The sequence below is a fragment of the Gavialis gangeticus genome, unplaced genomic scaffold (genome assembly GCF_001723915.1).
Source record: "Gavialis gangeticus isolate Ggan-Ray unplaced genomic scaffold, GavGan_comp1, whole genome shotgun sequence".
Taxonomy (NCBI): Eukaryota; Metazoa; Chordata; order Crocodylia; family Gavialidae; genus Gavialis; species Gavialis gangeticus.
The window spans coordinates 14453482-14476821 of NW_017729011.1; the positions used below are offsets into that span (position 1 = coordinate 14453482).

The window sequence follows — 23340 nt, forward strand, 5'->3', positions numbered from 1 at the left end:
TCCTTCCTGCCCATGGCAGGTGGTCGGACTAGATGATCTGTCTAAGTCCCTTCCAACTCATTGATTCTATGATTCTATATATATTGATTTTGACCTGGAAGGCTACAAGAATACTTTATAAACAGCTGCTATACAAATGAAATATTTTACCCACCACTGAAATGCAGCAACCTCCGGTGTAAAATACAAAGTTCTATTTAACAGCACAAAGTAACACCCCCACAATGGTTAATAGTAAAAAATATTTTTTTCCATTGGAAACAGTATCTGAAACTTTAGTTTGTGCAGATTATAACTATCCAAATAATTATGAGGACAGGACACCTGGGTTAAAATTCCAGTTCTTACAAACATACCATAACTTGGATTTTTAAAGTGGTCAAAACCTAAATATTGCATTTCATCCAAAAGACAGCATCTCTTTAAGCAAAAAATCCTATAATAGGCTTGGGAAACTGACACAGAACTGAGTTGCAAAGGAAAAGAGTGTCATCATCACCACCCTTCGTACAGCACATGCATGTCTAACTCGATTCAATAGTGACTTAGAAAGGGAAACACCTGCTGCAATACCACCACCGCCACTTGCAGCCCTTGAGCATTCCTCTGAAACCTTATGCCCAAGTTTAACCCTGGTGGAACATGCATCTCAACATCCCAACTGGACAAAATGTCCAATACAGACAAATACTGAAAAACAGCAGCTGGTTGAAGTAGAACCAAGTTTAAAATGAGTCACATTTCACAGTGCTTGAAAACCTGAACCACACCCAATGATAGAGCTGTTCCACCTACATTCCTGTTCTCACTAGTGCTTCTCAATTTCTTCTTGCAGTAGAAACCCAGGGTAAGTGAAGAAAACCGTTTGCACTGCACTAGGCACATGTCAGGAAGAGGTTCCTTCCTGTTTTTACCCTGGTATAACTGCCTGAGTGTATTGCATGTACAGTGGTGACACTCATCTTTCTCTGAAACATTAACCCTGAGCAAATGCTGGAGGCAGAGATAACAGATTCAATGGATCACTGACCTGATCCAGACTACTCTACCCACTTAAAGGAAATAAGCTAAAGGAGAAAGGTTCAAGAATTCAAGATTCAATCCAGAAAAAAAAGCAACATCCTCCACACACCATGAATCCCAGAGGCAGGGTTCAAGCATGATAGAGAAACTTACAGAGATTTGACAGGACTGGATAAACATCAGGTTAAATTTGTAAGGCACAACCGTTTCCTGGAGAAGAGAAACTAGCCCAACATACAGCTAAGAATCATAAAGGGGTCAGCTGGGTGGGACCTCCAGAGATCTAGTCCAGCCGTTCTCAAATTCTGACAGATTGCGCACCGCTAATTTAAAATGATACAACCTTCAGTACCACTGGCACATTTTTCAGTTCAACCTTATATACCACTAGCGAATTTTTTGTCAGGTAAAGTAATGATAATAAATCTGTTAACGCATACCGCTGACAGGTGGTCTGCATATCACTGGTGGCACCTGTACCACAGATTGGGAAACGCTCATCTGGTCCAAACCCCACCTGACGCATGCTCAGTCCTGCCCAAACCACCTATATATACCATCCACCATCTCAACCCCACAACCCTAACACTACATGAGGCAACTCCTGAATCTGCTTCATATCCCGAAGGCCCAGGAAGGCCCAAGGGAGAGACTTGGGCAGGCAGGGCCAAGATACGCTACACAGATCCCAGGCAAAGGCAGGGCTGTGTCCCCTCACGAGCCCACTGCCGTGAAGCAGGATCAGGCCTGGGTGTCCCCCGAACTCAGCCCTGCCTTTCTCCTGACAACAAATACGGCATATTTCCTTCAGGACCTGGAGGCATTTTGCCAGCAACCCCCTTGCTGGCAAAGGCTCAGTGACAGGTGCCTTTTCCTAAACAAGAGGCAGGGAGCAGGGGGCGGCCAGAGTCCCCGCGCCAGGAGAGGCCCAAAGAGTGGACCGAGGCTGAAACCACTCCAGGCTACGGGAAGAAGGGAGCAGGCGGCGCGCATGCGCACGCACGGGTGAGGGGAAGGGAAGGACGTAGCACATGCGCACGGGGCAAGGGAAGGGAAGGCGTGCATGCGCACGCGAGGGGGGAAGGCGACGCGCATGCGCACGCGCGCGGGGGCGGGCACCGCCTGCTTGGTGCTTGGTGCCGGGCGGAGCCTGCCCCCGCTGACGTGGCGGCCATGGCGGACGGCGGTAGCCGGCAGAGCAAGCTGGCCGCGGCCAAGAAGAAGGTAACGCCCCCCCCCACCCCGGCCCCCTCCTCGGGTAGCCGGGCCGGTGACCTTGGCCGAGCGGGCGGGGCCGCACCAGCCCCTGCCCCCGCGGCGGCTGTCACCGGGCCCTTCCTTCCCCCTCCCCCCATTTAAACCTCTCTGCCTCGGGCCACCTCGGCCTCCCCCCCGGGCCTGGCCCCCGGGTGACGCGCCTCCCCCGCAGCTGAAGGAGTACCAGCAGAAGAACAGCCCCGGGCCCGCGGCCGCGGCCAAGAAGAAGCGCAAGAACAAGGAGGGCAGCCGGCCCGACACGCCGACCAGCGCCGACGACAGGGACAGGCCGTCGCCCGAGAACGTGAGTGTCCTGCGCTCGCCTGGTCGTGGGGCGACGCACACCGGTGACGGGTGGGGTCCACAACCCGCAGCTACTAATGGGACCTGGCACCATGGGCTGGGGCTAGGTCTGCGGTGAAGCCGTTCTTGACCCCAGATCAGGCATTGTGGATTTCATAGACATTAGGGGCTGGAAGGGACCTTGTGAGATCGAGTCCAGCCCCCCCCCACCCTGCCATGGGCAGGAAGTCAGCTGGGATCAAGTGACCCCAGCAAGAAAAACATCGACATGGATGTGAGGGGTCAGGGCATGTGAGCAATGAAAGGACTGGGCTTGTTTGGCCTGGAGAAGGAAGTTGAGGGGTGAGAGCTGCCTTTGACACTCTGAAGTGGGGGTAACAAAGAGGATGGCGGTTCTCAGGGGTGGCAGATGACAGGATGAGGAGCGAGGGTCTCAAATTGCAGCAAGGGATGTTCAGGTTAGTGATGATGAAACACTTTGTCACTAGGAGAGTGGTGAAGCACTGGAACAGGCTACCCAGAGAGGTGGTCTAATCTCCATCCTTAGAGATTTTGAAGACCCAGGTAGACAAAGCCGTGGCTGGGATGATGTAGTTGGGGTTGGTTCTGCTTTGAGCCGGGGGTTCGACTACATCTGACCTCCTGAGGTCCCTTCCAGTCCTCATTTTCTATAATTGATCCTATGTTTCAACATCCATTTCGGTAAAGGGAGAGTGAATGCAAGGTCCTGTGGTTGCAGCCACCCTTTGATTGGTGTCTCACTCTGTCTTTCTGAGCCATTTCTCTTTCCACTTTCTTTCACTTCCTTTAGATTCAGAACATACTGAAGGTGCTGGTGTCAGACCTTAATCGATCCAATGGGGTAGCCATACCCTCATTGGACAAGAGGAAGGTGAGGCAGTGTTCGGCATCCCTCTGACTAGTTTGCTGTCCTTACTGCATGCTTCAAGTTCTCTTTAAACTGCCTCTTGATTTTTTTTGGTTGAAGCTTCATTCTGGCATATTTGTTGTCAGTTGCTTGAGTTTTGTTTTCATTAACCTTGAGCTTTTTTTTTTCCTTTTAATGTGCCTCTTTGTTGCTCCTACTTGTGTGTTTCCTTCTGATTTGTGTCAAGTTTAAAGATGTGAACTGTACCAGCTTCCCTTAAGATAGACTTGTGAGATCAGGCAATTTAGAATTGTATGGGGGATCCTGGGTAATGGTATGAGTAGTAAACACCTCGCCACTCCTTTTCCCCATACACTTTGTTCCCACAAAGATGCGTCATGGGGCATATAAAAGCATTGTTCAAACTGGGCCACAGGCTGGGTTTATTTTCTAGATCTGTGATCTTCGTGTTTGCATGTCGCTGTTTTATTTATTAGTGCCTCATCTCTGAAGTACATGTTCTTGCTCATCTCTAATTGTGCAGTTGCCCTAAGTAAACTGTGTAGTTATTCCAGACAGCCGATTTTTGTGACAGGTGATGAAATTTGCACACCTGATGCAATCTGGCAAGTAGCATGGTTTTAAATATGTCTAGGCAGGAAGTCAGATATTTTGTAGCAAGTGTTAACTAGCTCTAATGTCTTCATATTGCCTGTAGTTCTGGCAGCAAAGGGACTGGGAAGATTCTTATCTGTAATAAAATACAAGTATGAGAGAGCAAGCTTCTACCAGCCTTTTATTTTCAACATGTTTCATAAAAGTAGTCTCATAAATTAAAGAAGGCGAAAATGTTGATAGAAACACAGAAAATGCAAAATAAAACATGATGATTCAGGAAGTACTTAGTGTTCTTGCTTTCCTAAAACCTCAATTACCTATTAACTTGTATAGTGTCCACAACTCTCTTCACCTTAAGCTTTCAAGTCCAGCATGTCATTATACCTGCCTTGCATCCTTTTCTTTTTGTTCCACCCATAGACATAACTATGTTAATCACCAGGTGGAGTAGAGCTACTCTGCTGTGAAACCTGCATGATGTGATAGATAAAATAAGACTTTCACTAGTTTTCCTTGCATATTAATGCAGCAGCTCTCCCATCAGAGACTTACAGTGCCTGGCACAAAGCTCTTGCAGGTGGGGTATTTCTGTGGGATGTTATATGGGAGAGCATGGTAGGAGCACTTGACAGGTGCTTTCCTGTGAGGTTGAATGCAGCATGTTAGAAGTATAATTTATATTAAGTTTATCAGATGGACACATCAGAAAGAGAATTGATGTTTGTTCGAGGACAGGTTGAGGTAAGATGTACTAATAATTTTTCTGTCAGTGGCTAATCTCAAAATGAGGGCCTAATCCATACCTGCCGTGTTTGTGCTATTGTGAATATGGAAATGTTACTCTTCCATTAGTCTTCATGTCCCAAATGCCTTTCTCTGCTTTCTTTGCATGCACCAGTGCATTTTGGACTGAGTAGCTGTTACAGATTTTCCTCCTGGAGGCTGCAGATAATGATGCCCAGGGCCTCAGACTGATTTTCAAGTTGTTCTCGAAGTGTAGTCTGTAATGAGAGAGAATTTCTCTTCTCAGTTGTCTTGCTGGTAGAACTCCTGAGTCAGGGAATGCTGCTTTAAACACTCACCCAATGCTAATAGGCAGAAAAGCTGAATGCTGGCATCTGAGCTAATGCCTTCATTGGTGCCTTAACACAGGCAGGCAAATCCTTCCCATCTCATCTGCTGTAGCTTTCTGGTTGTCAAAGGGGGAGAACACCTGACAAACGAGGAAACTTTAAGAAAAAGCAAATGGCCGCTGGTATATATTGGGCTGGACTGAGTCATTAGCTTCTTTGGGTTATTAGCATTTCACAACTGTAGTTGGTTGAATTGCTGTGTTAGAATTTCTGACAAATTCCTTGGTGCCCCTTCCCTTCCCTTTTCCCCTCCCTGCAAATTAGGTCTTCAAGCTGCTTTCACTTTAGAGGTCTTTTTTTTTTTTTTACAAGGAATCTTTTTTTGTGTGACCATCTTTTCAGGACAACCATTACACATTTTAGCATGATGCATTAGATACGTGTAGAGAGAGTTTCAAGGTAGGATATTACCAACTTAATTTAATATATTTTATTGATATGATGGGGGGGATCCCTTCTATCCACTTTCTGCTCTATTGTGTTGATTTTTCTGAGCCAATATTAGAGTGAGGAAACCTGAGAGAGGATGCAGTGGGAAGGGGTTGAGCAAGGAACATTCAATATATATTGATCCCTGCCAGCAAGAACCTGCCTTGCTAAAAAAGACTTCTAAACATTCCAATTTTTCTTGTCAGTTTAGTTCAGGCATTCTCTAATTGTTGTTTTGAAATCTGTCTTCAGAGTTGGCTGCCTGACTCGCATAAGAAGTGGTGAGCAAGTGAACAGGTGACACCCAGACCCCCTCTCTGCCCCTCCAAACAGTTGGGAAGGAGGAAGAGAGGACATAAATGCTTTGGATTCCCTCTGAACAGTCAGGATCTAGGCTAGAATAAGAGAAGACATGGTATTAAATTAACTTGTAGAGAGCCACAGAATCTTGCTAAGACTATTTATTGATGGTCTGCTTTAATGTTTGCTTTGTAATGTCAGTACGTATTGATAGCTCTGGCTGGGGTAATATTATGACAGGGATTGCCAGGCTGCCAGAGTGCACAGAAAATGGAAAAAAAAAATCACAAAGTCCCAGTAAGGTTGAAGATCAGGCAGATGAGGGACTGTCTAGTTGCTCTGTGACTCAATAGTAGATAGTGGTTGATCATACCCATCCCCAAAATGGTACATTTATTTGTCTGCAGTGATGCAAAGATAACATTTTTAACTCTCATGTAGACCAAACTCATTCACAGCAGGAGTGGTATCGGCTCCTTTTGATTCCATTAGGGGGTCACACCTGCTTATCTCGAGAGCTGAATTTGGTGTTTTGATTTATAATGCTCTGTATCTTGGTGTCAAACCCTCTTCAGTTCACAGCAATTCTCAATTTCAGTAAAGAGGGTGAGGGGAAAAGGGGTGCTTGAATTGAACTAACCGAGTACTTGATTAGTTATTAACCCATTCTTTTCATCTTATTTTGCATCTGTTGATCAGTGTTTTCCCCAGTGGCAGAATGAAGATGGTGCTTTGCAAAGCAGAGAGAATAGATTTGGCATTGATCTTGCCCTGCCTGCTTTAGTTCCCTTGTAGCATATATAGCAGTCCTGTTACTTAAGCATATGGTAAAATTACTGTCCTAGACACTAATTCTACATGAAAGCCCTCTAGGTCCCATTTGAGCTGGGGTAACGGGTGACTGTGTAGCATTCAGTGGAGAAAAATAGGTTGAATTGACCTGTTTGCTCTGGGGAGAACACAGATTTGTTTGCCAATGCACATGTTTGTAGATAACCACAATGTTCTTGTTTTGTGCACAGAAATCTTGTAAGGGTGTGTTTCTCTCTCCACTCGTTCAGCATGTAGCTGTAATCCCTGTGATATGTTTTGTGACAGGCATACTTTGACAGTGATGTTACCGTTCATAATGCTGAACAGCTGGCTGCCGATGTCCCTGTGTTATCTAACAGCAACAGTCTTCCTAGCTGTGGCTCTGTCACACCTGCTTCCAGTAGCATGCCATTGTCACAGGTTTGTGAGCCTTTGCGTTGACACGCTAGTGATGCTGTTTGCATTGAGCAGAAGTGTGTTTGTATTAATACATCAAGGGTCACGTGAGATTTCCAGACAAGTGTCAAATTCTCTCCTCCACTCAATCTTGGTCCAACTCTGAAAGCAAAATGAACTTTTCACCACATAAGGAAACTTATCCTGTGCTCCTTCCTTCCCCCATCTCAGTTAGTAAGGAGCATCCCTAAGAAAACAGGTGATTCCTCAGAAGGAGTAGGTCTCTGTTCTTTAAAGAATTTGAGAATTAAGTTTCAGCTCTTTAGGAAGGCACTATGTTTTTGCCACTAAAGACTTTGAACTGACCTGGCTTAATATATCACTTGTAAATGCTCAACATCTTTTCTGGAGGTCTCAGAATAAGCAGAAATGATCTACAACCTGGACCTGACTTGGGATGTGCTATAAATATTCAAGTTATATTTGAATGGATTACAGTAAAGGCAGAGGTTGTCTAATGCAAACTTTGGGGTGCTCAGGTATGTTTCTGTTACAGTCTTGTGATTCTTCTGTCTTACTCCACAGATACATGATGCTGATGGTCATAAAAATGCGTTGGATGAAAACAGGTGTGTGTGTGTTACCTTTTGTTTAATAAAAGGCACCTATAATAGGGCTCAAAAGGGGATGACAAAGGTGTTTGCTATCAAAATGCCTCTTGCGCTAGTTTGACCAGTTCCCGAATAGACCCTGTAAAACAACATGCTATCTTTTTTCTGTTTGTAGGTCCCTGTCTTCAACAGAGAGTCTTCGCCAGCTGTCTGAGCAGCTCAATGGCTTGGTCTCTCAGGTTTGGCCTCATTAACAGGATAAATGGAATGCAATTTCTTCTAAATTTCAGAAGTGGGGGTTTAAGTAGCCAGCTCAGGAATGTTCTCATCAGTCCCAGAGTTCTTTGCAGCCAACCCACTAAACAGTAAGACTTTTAAACCCTGAAAAGTAGAAACTATTGTCGTAGGAATGTGAAACTCCACCAGTAGGAAGAGAACCAGAGTGGGAGGGGGTAGCAGCTTATGTCCATGAAACACACTCTCTTAATTCATGGCAATAAATCTAAAGTATGTGGTCTGCACATTTCATGTAGGACCATTTCTGGATGTGATTGTACATAGAGATCTGTACAGGTTGCATACCTTTACCCAGATAAATAGATATTATTTGCTTTTGGTTGGTGCCTTGATAATCCTCAAGAGAAGGGCACGGTATAAATAATAGTATACTATTGGGGGTATGGAAGGTCATCTCCTATTTTGTATTGATAAATAAAACAGTTATTTTGTATGTCAATTTTTCTTGTAGTCCACATCCTATGTGAATGGGGAAAGTGGTGTTTCTTCCACAAATATAAAGGAAATGGAAGTAAGTCCTGCTTAGTCTGATATTTTTTTTTCTCATTCACTGGGTTAGCACCTTTACCAATTACACAGTGGGACCATCACTGTAATGATGTTGAGACCTATTTGTTGCCCTGTTCATGCATAACTACCACATCGGAGGGCAGTTGGAGACAGGCATCTGTGGAAACTTCCAGCTGGAGGGTTGGAACTAATAAGACCTTCTGAACGCAGCTAGTACTCTCAGTATTTTTTAAATGAGATTCAGGCCTTAAACAAATATATAAAACATCTTGATATCTGATTCAAACTTGTTGAAAGCTCAGTATATTTGGGGGAAATCCAAATCAGATTCAAAACTGTGATATTGATTTACTTTCTGTCCTTTTTAATTATTTCCTTTTTTTCCCTCCTCCTCTGCCCCTCTACCTTCTCCTCCACCTGTCTGCATGCGCCCATCAGACACGTTACCAGGAGCTGGCAGTAGCCCTAGATTCCAGCAATCTAACTAACAAACAGCTCAATACAAAGATAGAGGAATTGGTAAGAAACAATCCAGCCAACCAATTTGACATTGTCTTTGCTCCTCCATGCTCTCTGGGTGTCTGCAAGGTTATGGGTTCTTTTACAGTGCCACAAAAGAAGCTACTTGCACAGCATTTTTCAGGGAACAAAGTGGATTTTATGGGAACACCCAGTCAGATGATGAAAAGTCAGATTAAAAGAAGACTCCTAAATGTATTGGCCTGTATGATGGAAATGAAATAACATGAAATAAGATCCATACAATATTGATCTCTTCATATTTTGCCAGGGTGGCTAGCTTCATGATAAAACAACTAATGCTGGATCTGATCTGCACTCACCAAACTCAGTAGAAGCAAAATCTTGTCCACAGGCAGTACCCTGAAAATCTGTAATTTATCTGGTTGATCTTTCTGTTATTACTTTGTCTGCAGAATGGGAGTAAGGGGGTTTAGGAGATAGCCCAGGGGCTTGTGTCTGATCATTATCTCAGCATCTGTGGCACTATGAATGAACTGTTGCATTCCGCGGCCTGCTTGAATTATTGCTGCTGCTTTTTTACGCTCTTGCTTGAATACTTCAAGAAATGCCTGCACAATCTGAAAAGAAATACTCTTGATCTGAAATGGTTTTCCCTTGGCTTGTTTCCCACCACTTTTGCCTCTGAAGTACAGGACTGTCCTATGTATCCTATCACCCCTTTTGTTTTGCTCCATTATTTTGTTCTTCTCCCCTTCTTCCCTCCACTGCATCCTCATTTCTCTTGTAGTATTGAGGCTGACCTGTAGAGGCACCTTGTATTGGAGCATTGATCACCAGTGGCTACCTACTTCTGGACAGGTGTATGAAGTGGTCTGTTGCCTGGAGTTTTACACAGGGCCTATCCTACTTGCTTTGGTCTAGTGGTGGCGCTATGATCAAAGCCTCTTATAATTTATCTCCAATACTGCCACTTTCCTAAATTGTGTTTTTCAGTAGGATTGCAGGGAAGTACTTGATCAGTGTTCATTCTTTGTGGGGGAGTAGTAGCTATGTTGCTGGCAACGAGGGGACTCTGAAACTGCTGTGGCAAAGACACAGGTGGCCACCAACAGCAAACAGGAACATTGCTGAATAAAGCAGATTTGTGGTTGTTCCTGTGGCTGGTAGCATAGCCTGGTGCAGAGTCTCTGTTACCCCTCTTTTTCTTCATATCACGTGCACACCCGTGGGTTAGCACACCCAGCTTTCTGCTCACTTCAGCCATGTCTCACAGGAAATTAAAGTATATTGCGACAGGATTGTATACACTGGCCCTTGCTGTGTATTTTGACTTCAGTCCTGTAATCTGTTCCATGTGACCAAAATCCCATGCCCTTTGCAGAACCCTGTCAACTTAACTAGGACTCTGCATGGCATAAAGGTTCATCTTTATGCTGGATCATGGTTTTGACATATTGTCAATGGTATGCTTAAAGTTTCACCTAAGGGAAAGTAGGAGGGAATACATTCTTTTTAATAGGATTCTAATATATTGTTGGGGCATATCAAATATTACAATGATAAAAACCTTAGAATGTAGGATGCAAGTTTAATGTAAGGTGGTGTGTAGCTCAAATATAAGAATTCATGGTTCTGTTACCTTATTAACATTTTTATTGTGAAATGTGGCAGTTCTGTTGAGGACTGAAAAGTATATCCAGAACTGGATAGCACGTGTCACTACATCTGTATGCCAGTAGTCCAAAGTCTATTATTTTTAATAGTTAAAACAACCTGTCTTTGTAGAAAATGTCAGAATGGTTTAATAGAATTCCTGTTTGCATTTGCTACACATATGTATCGCAAGCATCTGGTTAAGATGGCAAATGCATTTACAGATTGGAGCAGTATGACAAAATTGCTTAGTACTGATGCATCTGTTTTGCTCCTTCTGCAGAAACAGCAAAATCAAGAGGCTGTGAATCAGTTGGAGAAGGTAAAAGGCATCCCAGTAGCCGTAGTCTTAGGATAGATTTCTGTTCCCCTTGGGAGCAGAATATTCGTGATACACCCTTTTGTTGAGGAAATTGATGTAAAGAATGTGCAGGTGGCACTGCATAAATTAAAAGGGTACCTGATAGAAAGCAGAAGCATTTTTCTTGTTTGGTTAAAAACAGACTCATAAGTATAAAGCTTATATTGCTTTCCATAGACAAATGTATTTGAACAGCAAACCAAAATACTCACTTGCGTAAAAGAAAAACTGTCCATTTCAGTCTTCTTTCACAAACCTTTAATGTATGTCTGGTTAAAACTCCCTGAAAAGAAAACATTTAGTACACTATGCATTTATAATTATGTTTCTCCTTTGGTTTTTTTGATAGTGATGCAGCCCATTCCCTGACGAGTGTATCTTGGATTTTATTTCAAATTACAAAACCATATCAAGCTTCACAGCTTATTGATTTGTTTATAACTTGTACATTTCCCTCCCTCTCCTTGTCTTCCTATGATGCCATGAGTTACGGATGAGACATGATTTTAGGTTTGAATGTTCTGTCTCTTGTCCTTTATAAAAACTACTGAATGGTTTAAGCCCCCAAAATAGTTTTTTTAACTTACTTTTTAACAGCATGTAATATTAAAATAGTGTTTAATGAATTTCAAAGCTCTTCAGCGGAAATGGCTTTCTTTTAGTAGTTTGCCATCCAAACAGTGCAGCTTTGTGCTAGTGCAAGAGAATCTGTCACTGTCCAGACCACATGAAGTATGATAAATAAATGAGGCTTAAATGAAGAAAATAGTAGATTTCTAAAAATTCTTTGTATTATTTAGATGCTAATAATGCTGCAATATAATAAACCTAGTTTGTGTAATATAATTAACATTTTCCATTGAACATTTTTTAAATAAAAGTTCTGGGCTTAATGTCCACGGTTTGTTTATCCAGGAGAAGAAAGAGTTTGAACAGAAGTTTGTCAAAGAGCAAGCAGCACTAAGGGAACAGCTACAGGTAAGTCAGAACTTCTGTTTTGGTCAAGCCTCTCACTTAGCTTTCATCTGAGCTACTAATGCTGAATAGTTTTCCTTGTGAAAGCCATTGCATGTTTTCATTCATGCTTTCAGGAAAAGGCAGCCAGTCAACCAGGCTGTATGCTTAGTCTTGGATCTTATGTTAATCCTTTCTTTCTTTACTGAATTGTCCTTCTCTGACAGCTGGGGAGATATAGTGCCAAGTGAAAATGACTTACATTGAGCTGTTCTTTTTTTCCCCAAAGGTTCATATTCAGACTATTGGCATCCTAGTTTCTGAGAAATCAGAATTACAGACAGCACTAGGACATACGCAACAAGCTGCCCGGCAGAAAACAGGTAGATCAGCTTTGAACATTCAAGAAGAGGCTGGATATGTATTTTTTTTCCCTAGGATGATTTAGAACTAGCCCATTCAACATTTGAGCAAAAGATTGGACTAGATGAACTTTGAGGTCTATTCCAAACCTGATTCAGTTGGAAAAGCTGAGGATTCAAGTCATGGGCACCAATTCATTGGCAGCCAGCCTACAACACTCAGTGACTTCTTAATGAGCAATACGTGGCACAGTTATTGCATCTGTTGTCATGGCTGTACCCAGAATCACAGCACATTAATCCCATGGGAAGCACAGTTCTTTTGTATGTTGTTAAAGCTCTGTCGTGACTGTTAGGACCTGGTGATTACCCCAGGCTGTTCCTTTCTTGCCATCCTGTTGGTTGCTTTTGAGTTGAATACCACAGCAATCATGGTAAAATAAATTTGCCTGAGTGTTTCATTCTCAAATGAACTCCAGCAATTTTCTGCATTAGAAAAATAATAATAAGCACCTAATGCTTTCTTAAGGGAGTATTATTATCTCCATTTTAAAAATAAGATGAAGCACAAGGAGGTTAATTTTCCCAAAGCTGAAATGACTCAGTGGAAGAGTGAGGAACAGAACACAACTCTCTGAACTACCAGACAATGTGCTGCTTTCCTTAAAAGAGTGTAAGAATTTGCTGGGTCAGCAGAAAACATTGTTTAGTTACTTCTGTGAAGCTGTTTAGAACTTTGTTCCATGTAAGTCTGTTTTGACTTGTTCAGGAGAAGCTGAAGACCTTGCTACTCGATTGCAGTCATCTCGCCAGAGGGTATCGGAGCTGGAACGCACCCTGTCTTCCATCTCTACACAGCAGAAGCAGTCAGAAAAAGTAAGAGTTCCCTCTTCTTACACTGTCATCAGCAGTTGTCCTCTTTCCCATTTAATTTTTCATGAGACTGCTGCATATATCGCAATCTCGGAGAAGAGGGGGAGACCAGACCACAGTTTTGTACCCTCTGTCACCAAGGCAGATTTCTTTAATTTTTATACAGCTACTATTTTTTGGTCTTGGCTTCAGATCTGGCACCTTGCTTCATTTGTCTTGCCAGATTCAAACAATGAAAACCCAACCACAGCTTCTGTCCAGGAGTCCTCCATCAAAGAGACATTTGAGCATTGATGCTGATCCAGAAGCTTGCTGCAAAACCTTCTGGCTAGTTGGTGGTGTCATGTCTGAAAAGACTCTGAACAGATGAGTTCCTAGCTAGTTCAGGCTTTGTATGAAGTTTGATGGGGTGACAGACTTAGCTCCAGTGCCAGCCAACTATAGCTAAATATGAGCTTCCAAGCAAGTCCATTCTGAGGTTTCAGCCCTAGTGGCCAGGAGTATTCCTGTGAATATGAAGCTTTGGGTTTTTTAGTTCCACATTAGCTGATCAACAGAAGGTTTAATAGGCAGCTTAAATTTTTTTTTCTTTCTTTAACGTTTGGGGTTGAGTCCCTCTTTTTAATCTTTTTCCAGCATAATAAAGAGCTAGTGAAGGAACGAGACAACCTGAAATTGGAACTGTACAAGCACAGGTGAGTTCAGTTTTCTGTTACTGCAGAGCCAGCAGTGCTGAACTTTGGTAGGACTGTCTTCTCGCACTGGCTTTCCCTTCCTCTGCACAACATGACTTCATTCCAGTCACCAGAATGGACGAGTCTATAAACTAGTCACATAAACAACAGAGCCACTGGTAAAAGTAAGGATCATAGCTAGTTTATTATTTCTGTGTGTCTCTCAGCAAAGGCAGTGAGGAACTGAAGCAGCAGAACTCTGAGCTTTTGGAGAAGCTGCGCTCCCTGGTTTCTGAAAATTCAGCCATGAAACTGGATGTGGAAGATTTGCATAAGAAACTGGAAATGGCTGAGCTGATGATTCAACAGGTGACTGCAGTGTTACTGAGGAGTGGATATTCCTGATTGCGGGGTAGGGCTTGCTGTGACCTTGGGAAGTAAGTGTAGTATGCTACAAAAAAATTGATACAATCCTCATTTACCCACTGCCATATTCCAAGATGCATACAAAACTTAAGGGACAATTTTGACGTTAAAAGGTCTTAACTGTTGATTGTCAGGAGCAGGAAGCTTATTTTCAGAGGGTGTTGCAGTGGTGATTCTCTAGATACTAGCTCCTCTGGTGCATTTTATAGATCTTAGGGTAAGATTATGTAGTCTATATTATGTCACACTCTAGAATTACACCCAGTTATCACTATATTGAGCCCAGTAATTTTTTGACCAAATTATATCTTCTGGAAAAGAAAGAGGCATATTGCCAACCTATCGGAATACATTAGCCATTACTATTCCCTTCACACACCCCACAGATCTTTTCCAGAGGGCTAAGAAACCCCCAGACCCTTCCATTTCTAAACAGTGATCTTTCAGCTCAGACCATATATTTTTTTAATGTTAACTTGTGTTGAACTAGAACAGTTTGCAGAACCATAGAAATTGCCAAAAGGATCACATCAGAGGTTGCTATCAAGGAGGAGTTATAAAGAGAAAACAAGGAATGCTGGCTGTAACTTATTTGCCTCTTCTGGCAGTTTACCAATCAGTCGGGGAATCTGGATGCAAACCAGCAGCTGCAGCTGGCACTGGAAGAACGGGCAAACCTGGAAACACAGGTCACTCAGGTAAGAGATTTGAATGAAATATGGTGCTGGTCAGTATTACAACCTTTGTGCAGCAGGGCAATACTGGCTGAGGCTCTGCACTTGCACCGGTATATTTTTGTCTTCCTTCAATTGACAACTTTTCATTTCACTTAACTGATGCAGTTTTTCCTCTTCCTGAGCAGCTGTCAGAGTCGCTTCACCAGCTTCAGGCAGAAAGAGATCAGTATGTGGAGAAGTTGAAGGAGGAGGGGAGTATCTGGCAGCAACGGTTACAGCAGCTGTCTGAGCAGGTAAAAACAGCAGTGCTGTATTCTCTGTGTGCAGAGGCATTATTATTAATAATATTGAGGACCTCAGGGCTGATTCAACAGGAGGAAATGCATGGCAAGTACTTGTTTTAACTCTTCCCTCTGTTACCACATAGGTCCGAACACTGACAGAAGAAAAGGAGAAGAATGTGATGCAGATTCAGGAGCTTGAAGACAGTATTGCTCAGCTGCTCAGCAAAGCAGGTAGGACCAACTATTTTGAGCTTAAGGTGGGGTACCAGAAGACTAGAGGGGGGCTCTACCCATTCTCCTTATGTAAAAGTTTGGGCAACCAGATTTGTTACCCCAAAACTAGCAGAACAATTGGAAAGACTAATGTGCATGAGGAAACCTGACCTAGTGAACATTAAAAAGGCCCTTCACACCAGCACTCAAGAATACATTAACCTCTTTTTGTATCTACCTGAGGCAAACTTGCAGCTCCTGGTCCCAGTGAATCGCTCAGACTGGGAAGTAAAAATAACTCTGATATATCAGTGCCTGCTTAGCACTTAGCTCCCTCTGCTCCCCAATTCAGAAGGCTTTTAACAGGAATGCTGCAGCAAACTGATGGCTGCACTGTTGTGGCTTTCTCCTTTGTCTTGCTGCCAGAGGAAGGGTTGGATTATGCTGGCATCATCCCATCCTTTGGTACTGGGCCCAGCATATTAGATTAGGTGGGGAAAGCATGTTCACATAACAAGGGTTTTACCTTTCTAACTTATGTGTGCATGAGTGGAGCAGCTCTGACCAGCTGGTTGTGACTCCTCTTTCCCAGCAGCGAAATCCAAGGATAGTGAGCCTGCCCCACTGGCCGGACCCACAGAAGCTGAGCTGAGTCTGCAGGAGGAGGTCCAGAGATTGCAGAAAGAAAAGGAGGAGCTTCATGGACAGTACCAGGCTCAAGTTCGGGATAATGAGCAGCTGAGCCATCTCAACCGGGAGCAGGAGGAGCAACTGCTAGAGCTTGAGAAGACAGTGCAGCGTTACAGCGAGGAGTCTGTGGACAGACAGCAGATCCTGGAGAACATGCAGAGCGACAAGGCCACCATCAGTCGAGCTCTGAGCCAAAACAGGGAGCTGAAGGAGCAGCTGGCTGAGCTACAGAATGGATTTGTCAAGCTGGTATGTCTCTTGGTGCATCTTCTCCCATGATGCAATCATGCAGCAGCACATAGTGATAAGGGCCTGGCAGAAACATTGGCCTTATCTTGCCATCTGGTGCTTTGGTTATTGAACCTACAGTGTTAGATCGTACTGTGCTAGGAGACTTCTTGCCATCTCTCAAACTCTCTAGTAAGCTTTCAGTGGATTATCTAGTATCCCTGCTTGTGCCAAGGGGTTTCCTTCCCTCCCTTTCCCCAAACCTTAAGCTGCTTTTATTCCTTTTCCTCCATCTCTGTTGTGTTTTTCTGTCCCCCTATTTGCATGCATGTTGCCTGTGAAGGGGTTCTTCCCAGCTGCTCTCATCTCTTCCACTGCCTTTTTGCCCTTCTCAATCCTGAATCCTTTTTCTGGCTTTTTGCCTACATTGCAGCTGTCTGAACTCCTCAGCCTGTCTTTCAGGGTTATACATAGAGGTGTAGGTGGGGGCACAACTGCTTTCATTTCCTCCTGTTGCTCCTTCAGCTATCTGCTCACTTTAGCTGTCTACAAGCTCATTGCTTTGTTTCCTAACCCTTATCATTTTGTGTGTTCTTAGGCTACCTGCATAATTGAAGGAGAGCAAGGCTATGCTATTTGCCAAGACCTCATTCTTTTGTGACACCTTTCCTTTACTGATCCCCAGTCCATCATTCCCACACAGGTTTTTTCTAAACTTTAATCACCTGTTAGTTTTTGTCTGCAGGTGAAATGCAGCCACTGAAACACTCCTTGATTTCATGTTCTATCAGGACAATGTGACCCATTGCCTTGGCTTGCAGAGTACAGTGTAAGAGTTCTTGATGTTAATTTGGGCCTGTCTCATATAGTGGTTATGCATTTTTGCAGACAAATGAGAACATGGAGGTGACGAGTGCCCTGCAGTCTGAGCAGCATGTAAAAAAGGAGCTGGCCAAGAAGATTGGGCAGCTGCAGGAAAAACTGGCTGAGGTCAAGGAGACGGTATGCGCAGGGTGTCTGGGCAACGGGGTGCTACCACACCAGTGTGTGATATAGAAGGGCTGACAACTTACAAGCTCTACTGTAAGATTGATGTAGTAAGGAACAAATGCAGAGATAGTCCCCACAGTTTACCTTGTCTAAATCCTACTGTGGAGATCTGGCATTTTGCGGGCAGGTGGTGTTTAGTAGAGTGAAATGTCCCTTGTTGATTTGAGGATTGATACTGACAGTTCTTTTTGGATCCAGCTATATATATGGCAGGAGTTGGGTGTATTGTCAATCATTACTTCTGTCATGAAAATCGGAACTTCTTATTCTCTGTGATAAAAAGGAAGGTGGTGTTATATGAGTGGTGCCCAGTAGGAATGAGGGTATGGACCAACACTGTTTAGTGTGTTGTAAGAGCAGATACACAACCAGTTACTGCAAAGTACTGACGTGTCAGAGCACCCCTGCTTACCTCAGGGTTAGTTGTCGGTCTGTCCATACTCAGAGGCTTTGATCAGACAGTGGTACTTCCTGAGATAGCTGCTGCTCAGTATATGTGCATAGAATTATTGATAATGGGGTTGGATATTGCTGTGTGCCAGGTGGAGCTGAAAACCCAGGAGGCTCAAGGCCTGCAGGAGCAGCGGGATCAGTACTACAATCACTTGCAGCAATACACTGTGGCATACCAGCATCTGGCTGCTGAAAAGGAGGAGCTACACAAGCAGTTTTTGCTTCAGACACAGCTCATGGACCGGTTGCAGCATGAGGAAGTTCAGGGCAAAGTGACAGTGGAGATGCACCTTAAGGAGCTACAGCAGACCAAGGTAAGAGAGGAGGAGTTGGATAGGAAGCAGGACTCTGTCACTATAGTACTATACTAGAGAGGCATAGAAAGTGTTTGGGGCCAACACATGGAGCTTTCCTGTTGCTCATGAATTTGTAGTGAAACTTTCTGGTGCAGGTTTCAGGCGCATAGAGTCCATCCCACCTCTCCAGTGAGCTACTTCTTTCTTCCAGGATAGTCTGGCAGCTGCAGCCAAAGAAAACAAAGAGCTTCAGGCTCAAGTCAGTCAGTTAGCTGCAGAGCTGGATGGCAAAATGTTGCTTCGAGTGGAAGGTGAGTAAATACAGTTGATCTTTTTCTCCAGCTAAAAAGCTGATGTGGGCTGAACAGTCTGGTGCATTGTAACTCCTTGGTCTGTGTCCCTTGTCTTACAGGAGATGGGGTGGAGAGTGAAGAGACTGTGGAAGAAACTCAGAAACCTTCACTTGTGATCCCAGAGAATTTTGAAAGCCATGAAGAAATGGTGAGTTTACAATGTGCAGCAAAGCTGCTTTCTTCCAACTGTGTATGAATCTCAGTGTGGTGGGCCTGTCAAGTAACCCTCAGTGGGGGACCAGCAAGTACATAAAATGTCAGATCTGATAACAAGGCACCAGCCCGTGTATATAGCAAGGGACATAATCAAAGCTGTGTCCCCTTGGCAGCAAACTCTCTAGGCTCTGCAGCACTGTTGCATGGCAGATTGGAAATCCTTTGAAAGCTTTGCTTAGTTTAAAAAGGATAAAATATTTAATAAGAGCCTTGTCAGCACTGTGGTTCTTGTGGTGTTTATTTTGATATTCTTTATCTTGGGAGGCAGCCTGGGTTGGGATTACCATGACTAGTCGCTGGATATCTCTGGGAGAGCAGTAATCAAAATTGTGTTTACAAAGAAGTGGTTCTGGCAGCTGCAGAGAGCTGCTGCCGTTTGGACAGCCCTGTTGTTAGCTATGAGGTCCAGGACCAAAACTGAAAAGGAAAACTGAGATTAAAAACCAAAACAAAACAAAAAACCCTTAATGTCCCTCACAGAGTTCTGCAGTTACAGAACTGTGGCATGCACAGGACTCTTGGCAAAAGCTAATGCAGAGGACTCTCAGTAAAGCCCCTCCTGATTCCTAACTCTGAATAAAACACTTGTGGAGGGGTGGATCAGTCAGTTTCTTTGCACTTTCTCCATATGCAAAATGGGGATCATTCTTAGGGTTCTGAGGTAATTGATTAGCAACACTGCATAAGTGAAAAGCACTCAAGTGCAATGTCTGGTATTGCTTCTTAGGTCACTTTCTTGGTGTCCACTATGTCCCAAGTGGAGAGAGAGCGAGAAGAAATGAGACAGCAGCTGAGTGCACAGAAACAACAATGCCGAGGCCTCCTGCAGCAAATAGTAGTTCTTAGGCAGGAGCAGCAACATACTGCTACATTGGGTGGAGGTAAAGCTACTTGTGCTGTGTTGAGGGGAGTGGGAAGGAAAAAGCGCTTGATGGCCATGCTAGATGGTGCCTTTTGCAGAGTGAACTGGACTTCATTGTGCTTCCTCGTATAGTTCCTCCTGAATCTGTTTGTTTCTTTTCCAGGTTCCACTACAGATGTTGTCCCAGTGGAGGTTCATGAGGCCTTAAAAACTGCCATGGAGAAACTACAGGTGAGCATCTGACACCATCCCCTGCTCTCTGCTGAGTTCTGGTGCTTGCTGTCCAGTCCATGTATAGAGGACACAGTTGAGATTGCCCTGGAATAAATGACAGGGTTCTGGTTTCTGTGACCTACGTTGCCAGGTTTCCTGTGACAAACCTGTCGCTTGCTTCTGCTTTCTAGCTTTTGGATGCTTCTTTTGTCCTGGTAAAACTGCTGCAGTTGTTATTCTGCAAAGGGCATGGGGCCAGCTTTGCTTCTTGATCTCTTCCTGAAGCAGTAGCTGGCAGGCAGGTTTAAAAATGAGTCATCCCACAGAAATGAGGAAGAAAGGTGCCGCTAGGCTCCAAGATTGCTGAGCCTCTTAAGTGATTGGGAAAGTCCAGCATGGTGGGGAGAAATCAAAAGGATTCTTTATCCTTTTGGCTGCAAGGAGGGAGAAGTGTTTTGTCACATTTTCTTCAGCTCTGTCCTGTATATTCCCTTTCATCCACAAGCAGTCAGGTTTTCCTACAAGAGACGAGCAAGAAGGAAAGAACAGTATTGTTCCCTGCACTTAGTCTGATGGGATGGGGATTATCATTTTCTATACATATTCCTTGTACACTTATAGTTCAGAAGGCTGATACTAGTTGTGTATTCAGTCCCGTTTTACAGATGTGATGCATGAGAAGGCTGACCTGAAAGAGCGGTTGGAGGAGCTGGAGCATCGCTGTATACAGCTCTCTGGGGAAACAGACACCATTGGTAAGATCAGCCAGCACAAGAATGAGCTCAGTGAAGTCTGCACAGTGTACTAACATGTTGGTTCTCAGTTATGCAGTAAAACTACAGGTGTTTTTCTAACTGTTAATGGACCCTGAGAATTTCAGCTCCAGGCAGGATTTCTACTGCCAGGCCTCCAGCTGCATCCTAATGTTACCTAGCTGAGTCAGGTTTCCAGTTCAGTGTCCAGGCTGCTGCCAGCTGCACTGTAACGCCTTATTGTTTATTCGCCCACAATGTAAAGCTCAAGCAGAGAGAAATGTTATATGTTGTAACCCCTTTCTTAGTCGCCCTATGTTCCTTCTGTGTTCCAGGGGAATATATTGCATTGTACCAGAGTCAGAGGGCTATCCTCAAACAGCGGCATCGGGAGAAGGAGGAGTACATCAGCCGACTGGCTCAGGATAAGGAAGAGATGAAGGTAAAGGAAATTCTCTCAGGGTGAGAGTACTTGCGCCATGGGTAAGAAGCCATGGAGCATGTGTGGAGTGTGCAGGGGCGCACACTGATGGAGATGACATAGTAGCTGACGAAATGCAGGGCTCAGAAAGGACATACGCACAACAAACATTTCCACAGGACTCTGCCTAGCAGACAATTCTGTCCTACAGGAGCACGAGCTAGTAGCATCTCCAAAGGAGATTGTTGTACTATGCCAGATTCACTACTAGCTTTGGGATAAAGGAAAGTACAGTAAATTGACTTGGAAAGCATTTGAAACCAGAAGTCTTTGCATCTGCTAAGGTGCCTGCACTTAGTGAGGTTCAAACCTACCAATTTTAATAAGCATTTTTTTTAGAACTCTGGAGATGTCTCTGGAGATCTGGAACCTGCCATTCTGAGTATGTTCTAGTTTGTCTGCAACTGAGGTCAGTTAAGTTGGATACTGGCAGTTTCCTCTAGAGTCAGTGAGGGCTGTGCGTTACCTGTGGCACAGGACATGTGAAGTTCATGGCCTTTCCTTTCTTTATAACTTGCTGCAGAATAAGTTATTGGAGCTCCAGGAGTTGGTGATGCGTCTGGTTGGAGAGAGAAATGAATGGTACAGCAAGTACATGGCAGCTGCTCAGAACCCAGACCTGCTGGCAAATCAAATTGAAAGCGCCGTTCCATTGGAGAGGCGCATTGAACTTAATGCTACTGATGGAGAAGGTGAGCAATAGCCTGCACACTCATCAGTGGCTTCTGCTTGCTAGCAGGGTGAACCTGAGGGCTAGGTGTTTGGATGGGAATAGTAATCTGTTCACCTGGTCTCTTCACAGGATTGCGAGAGGTGAATTTAACAGATGAACCAGAACAGGAAGCTGCAGTTCTTCAAGCCAACTCATCCCCTAGCGACAGCAAAGCCCCACAGCCCAGCCCAGAGGACCCCACTGCAAAGCAGATTATGCAGCTTCTGAGAGAGATCCAAAACCCTCAAGAAAGGCTGGGCTCCCTGTTGGAAAACCCATGTATTCCCTTCTTCTATCGTGCTGATGAGAACGATGAGGTCAAAATCATGGTGGTTTAAATGGCACCAGGAACCTGACTTGCAACAATTTTCTGTGAGCCTGTAAGGACCCAAGCTGCATAGTACTTGCCCTGTATCTCTAACCAGTGCTACCGGTCAGGGTAGATGTTCTCTTTAAAGACATGGGGAAAGAGGGATTGCATCAGGTGGAGCTCTAGCACCAGACTTCATCTTCTTTCCCTTTCCTCCTGTTACTTGGTGCACTCTTGAGTGCAGACTTTGACTTGAACTAATCATGAGGCAGTCACTACCACCACCACAGGTGGGTCATATGAAAGTGGGGGGACTTCATGATCTTGAACAGAGGAACTTGATCACTTGCTTCCTGCAGCCCCATCTCCAGAAAGAAACCTCTACTGTTGGTGGCCAACTTCTTAGCAATGATTGGCTAGTGACGCTATTTTACTAGTTAAGATTGCAACCTGTCCATCCCCTTCTAAAAGGTTCCCAAAATAATTCCCTCCTTCTGGTAAGAAACTCTTTGGATTCAGAATAATTATTTCTATAGTTCATACCACAGATCTTAAACCTCCCATTTGTCTCTATAAGCTGCATCCTACCCTGTATTTGAAACCAGCCTTGTCAATTGTACAGCCAAAAGATACAGGCTCCCTGCCTAGGCAGCATTACATTTAAAGAAAATTGTTCTGATTACATAGAAATGGCCTGGCATTGCTTTGAGTCCTCGAGGGATGGTTGCTCGGTTATTTGCTATGAACAGGTAACTTGTGGATGATTGGAGGTGGGGTAGGAATGCAATTGCACTTTGAAGGATGATGTTTCACTGTATACATGTTGAAAGGTTTTATTTATTTAAAAAATGGGAGAAATAAGTAAATGGAAACCACTTAATATATGTGCTTTGTTACAAATTTCTGGACCCTGGGGATTTCCCCTTTTCTTAGATCTCCTTTACTCCTTGTGTTGGCAAGGCTTACACTACCAGAGTGCATTAGCGGTACTCTGGGCTGACATTTAAAGTCTGTTTCTCTGTTCCCCACCCTTAAGTTCTTGGGATATATGCAGGAGAAAGGACTGTCACCTGGAAATGCTTAAAGTTGCAAGTGCACTGTGATAAATACTTTGAGGCTGAAAATACTGTGTTAATGAATGCAGGGCCCAAACACTGAGTTACTGTCTCCATCTGCTGGCAAAAAGGAATTATACCAGAACATCCA

At 44.0% G+C, this 23340-nt stretch overlaps 1 protein-coding gene across 4 annotated transcripts; it reads left to right on the forward strand.

The window, feature by feature from the left end:
- Positions 1-2147: 2147 nt before the first annotated feature.
- GOLGA2 (golgin A2) lies at positions 2148-23016 on the forward strand. 4 transcript variants are annotated; one of them, XM_019510566.1, is made up of 28 exons: positions 2148-2247; positions 2453-2584; positions 3395-3475; positions 7030-7164; positions 7726-7769; positions 7927-7990; positions 8500-8559; positions 8997-9077; positions 10978-11016; positions 11971-12033; positions 12299-12392; positions 13141-13247; positions 13881-13939; positions 14146-14287; positions 14953-15042; positions 15207-15314; positions 15449-15536; positions 16111-16457; positions 17325-17438; positions 18029-18253; positions 18447-18546; positions 18648-18736; positions 19532-19685; positions 19830-19897; positions 20532-20634; positions 20967-21073; positions 21636-21804; positions 21915-23016. In XM_019510566.1, exons 1-28 carry the CDS (start codon positions 2197-2199, stop codon positions 22160-22162), a joined length of 3162 nt encoding a protein of 1053 aa, XP_019366111.1. In that variant the 5' UTR covers positions 2148-2196; the 3' UTR covers positions 22163-23016. The 4 variants fall into 4 exon arrangements, with proteins under 4 accessions (XP_019366111.1, XP_019366112.1, XP_019366114.1 ...); XM_019510567.1 differs by having other exon boundaries at positions 16114-16457; XM_019510569.1 differs by lacking the exon at positions 8997-9077 and having other exon boundaries at positions 2149-2247.
- Positions 23017-23340: the final 324 nt, after the last annotated feature.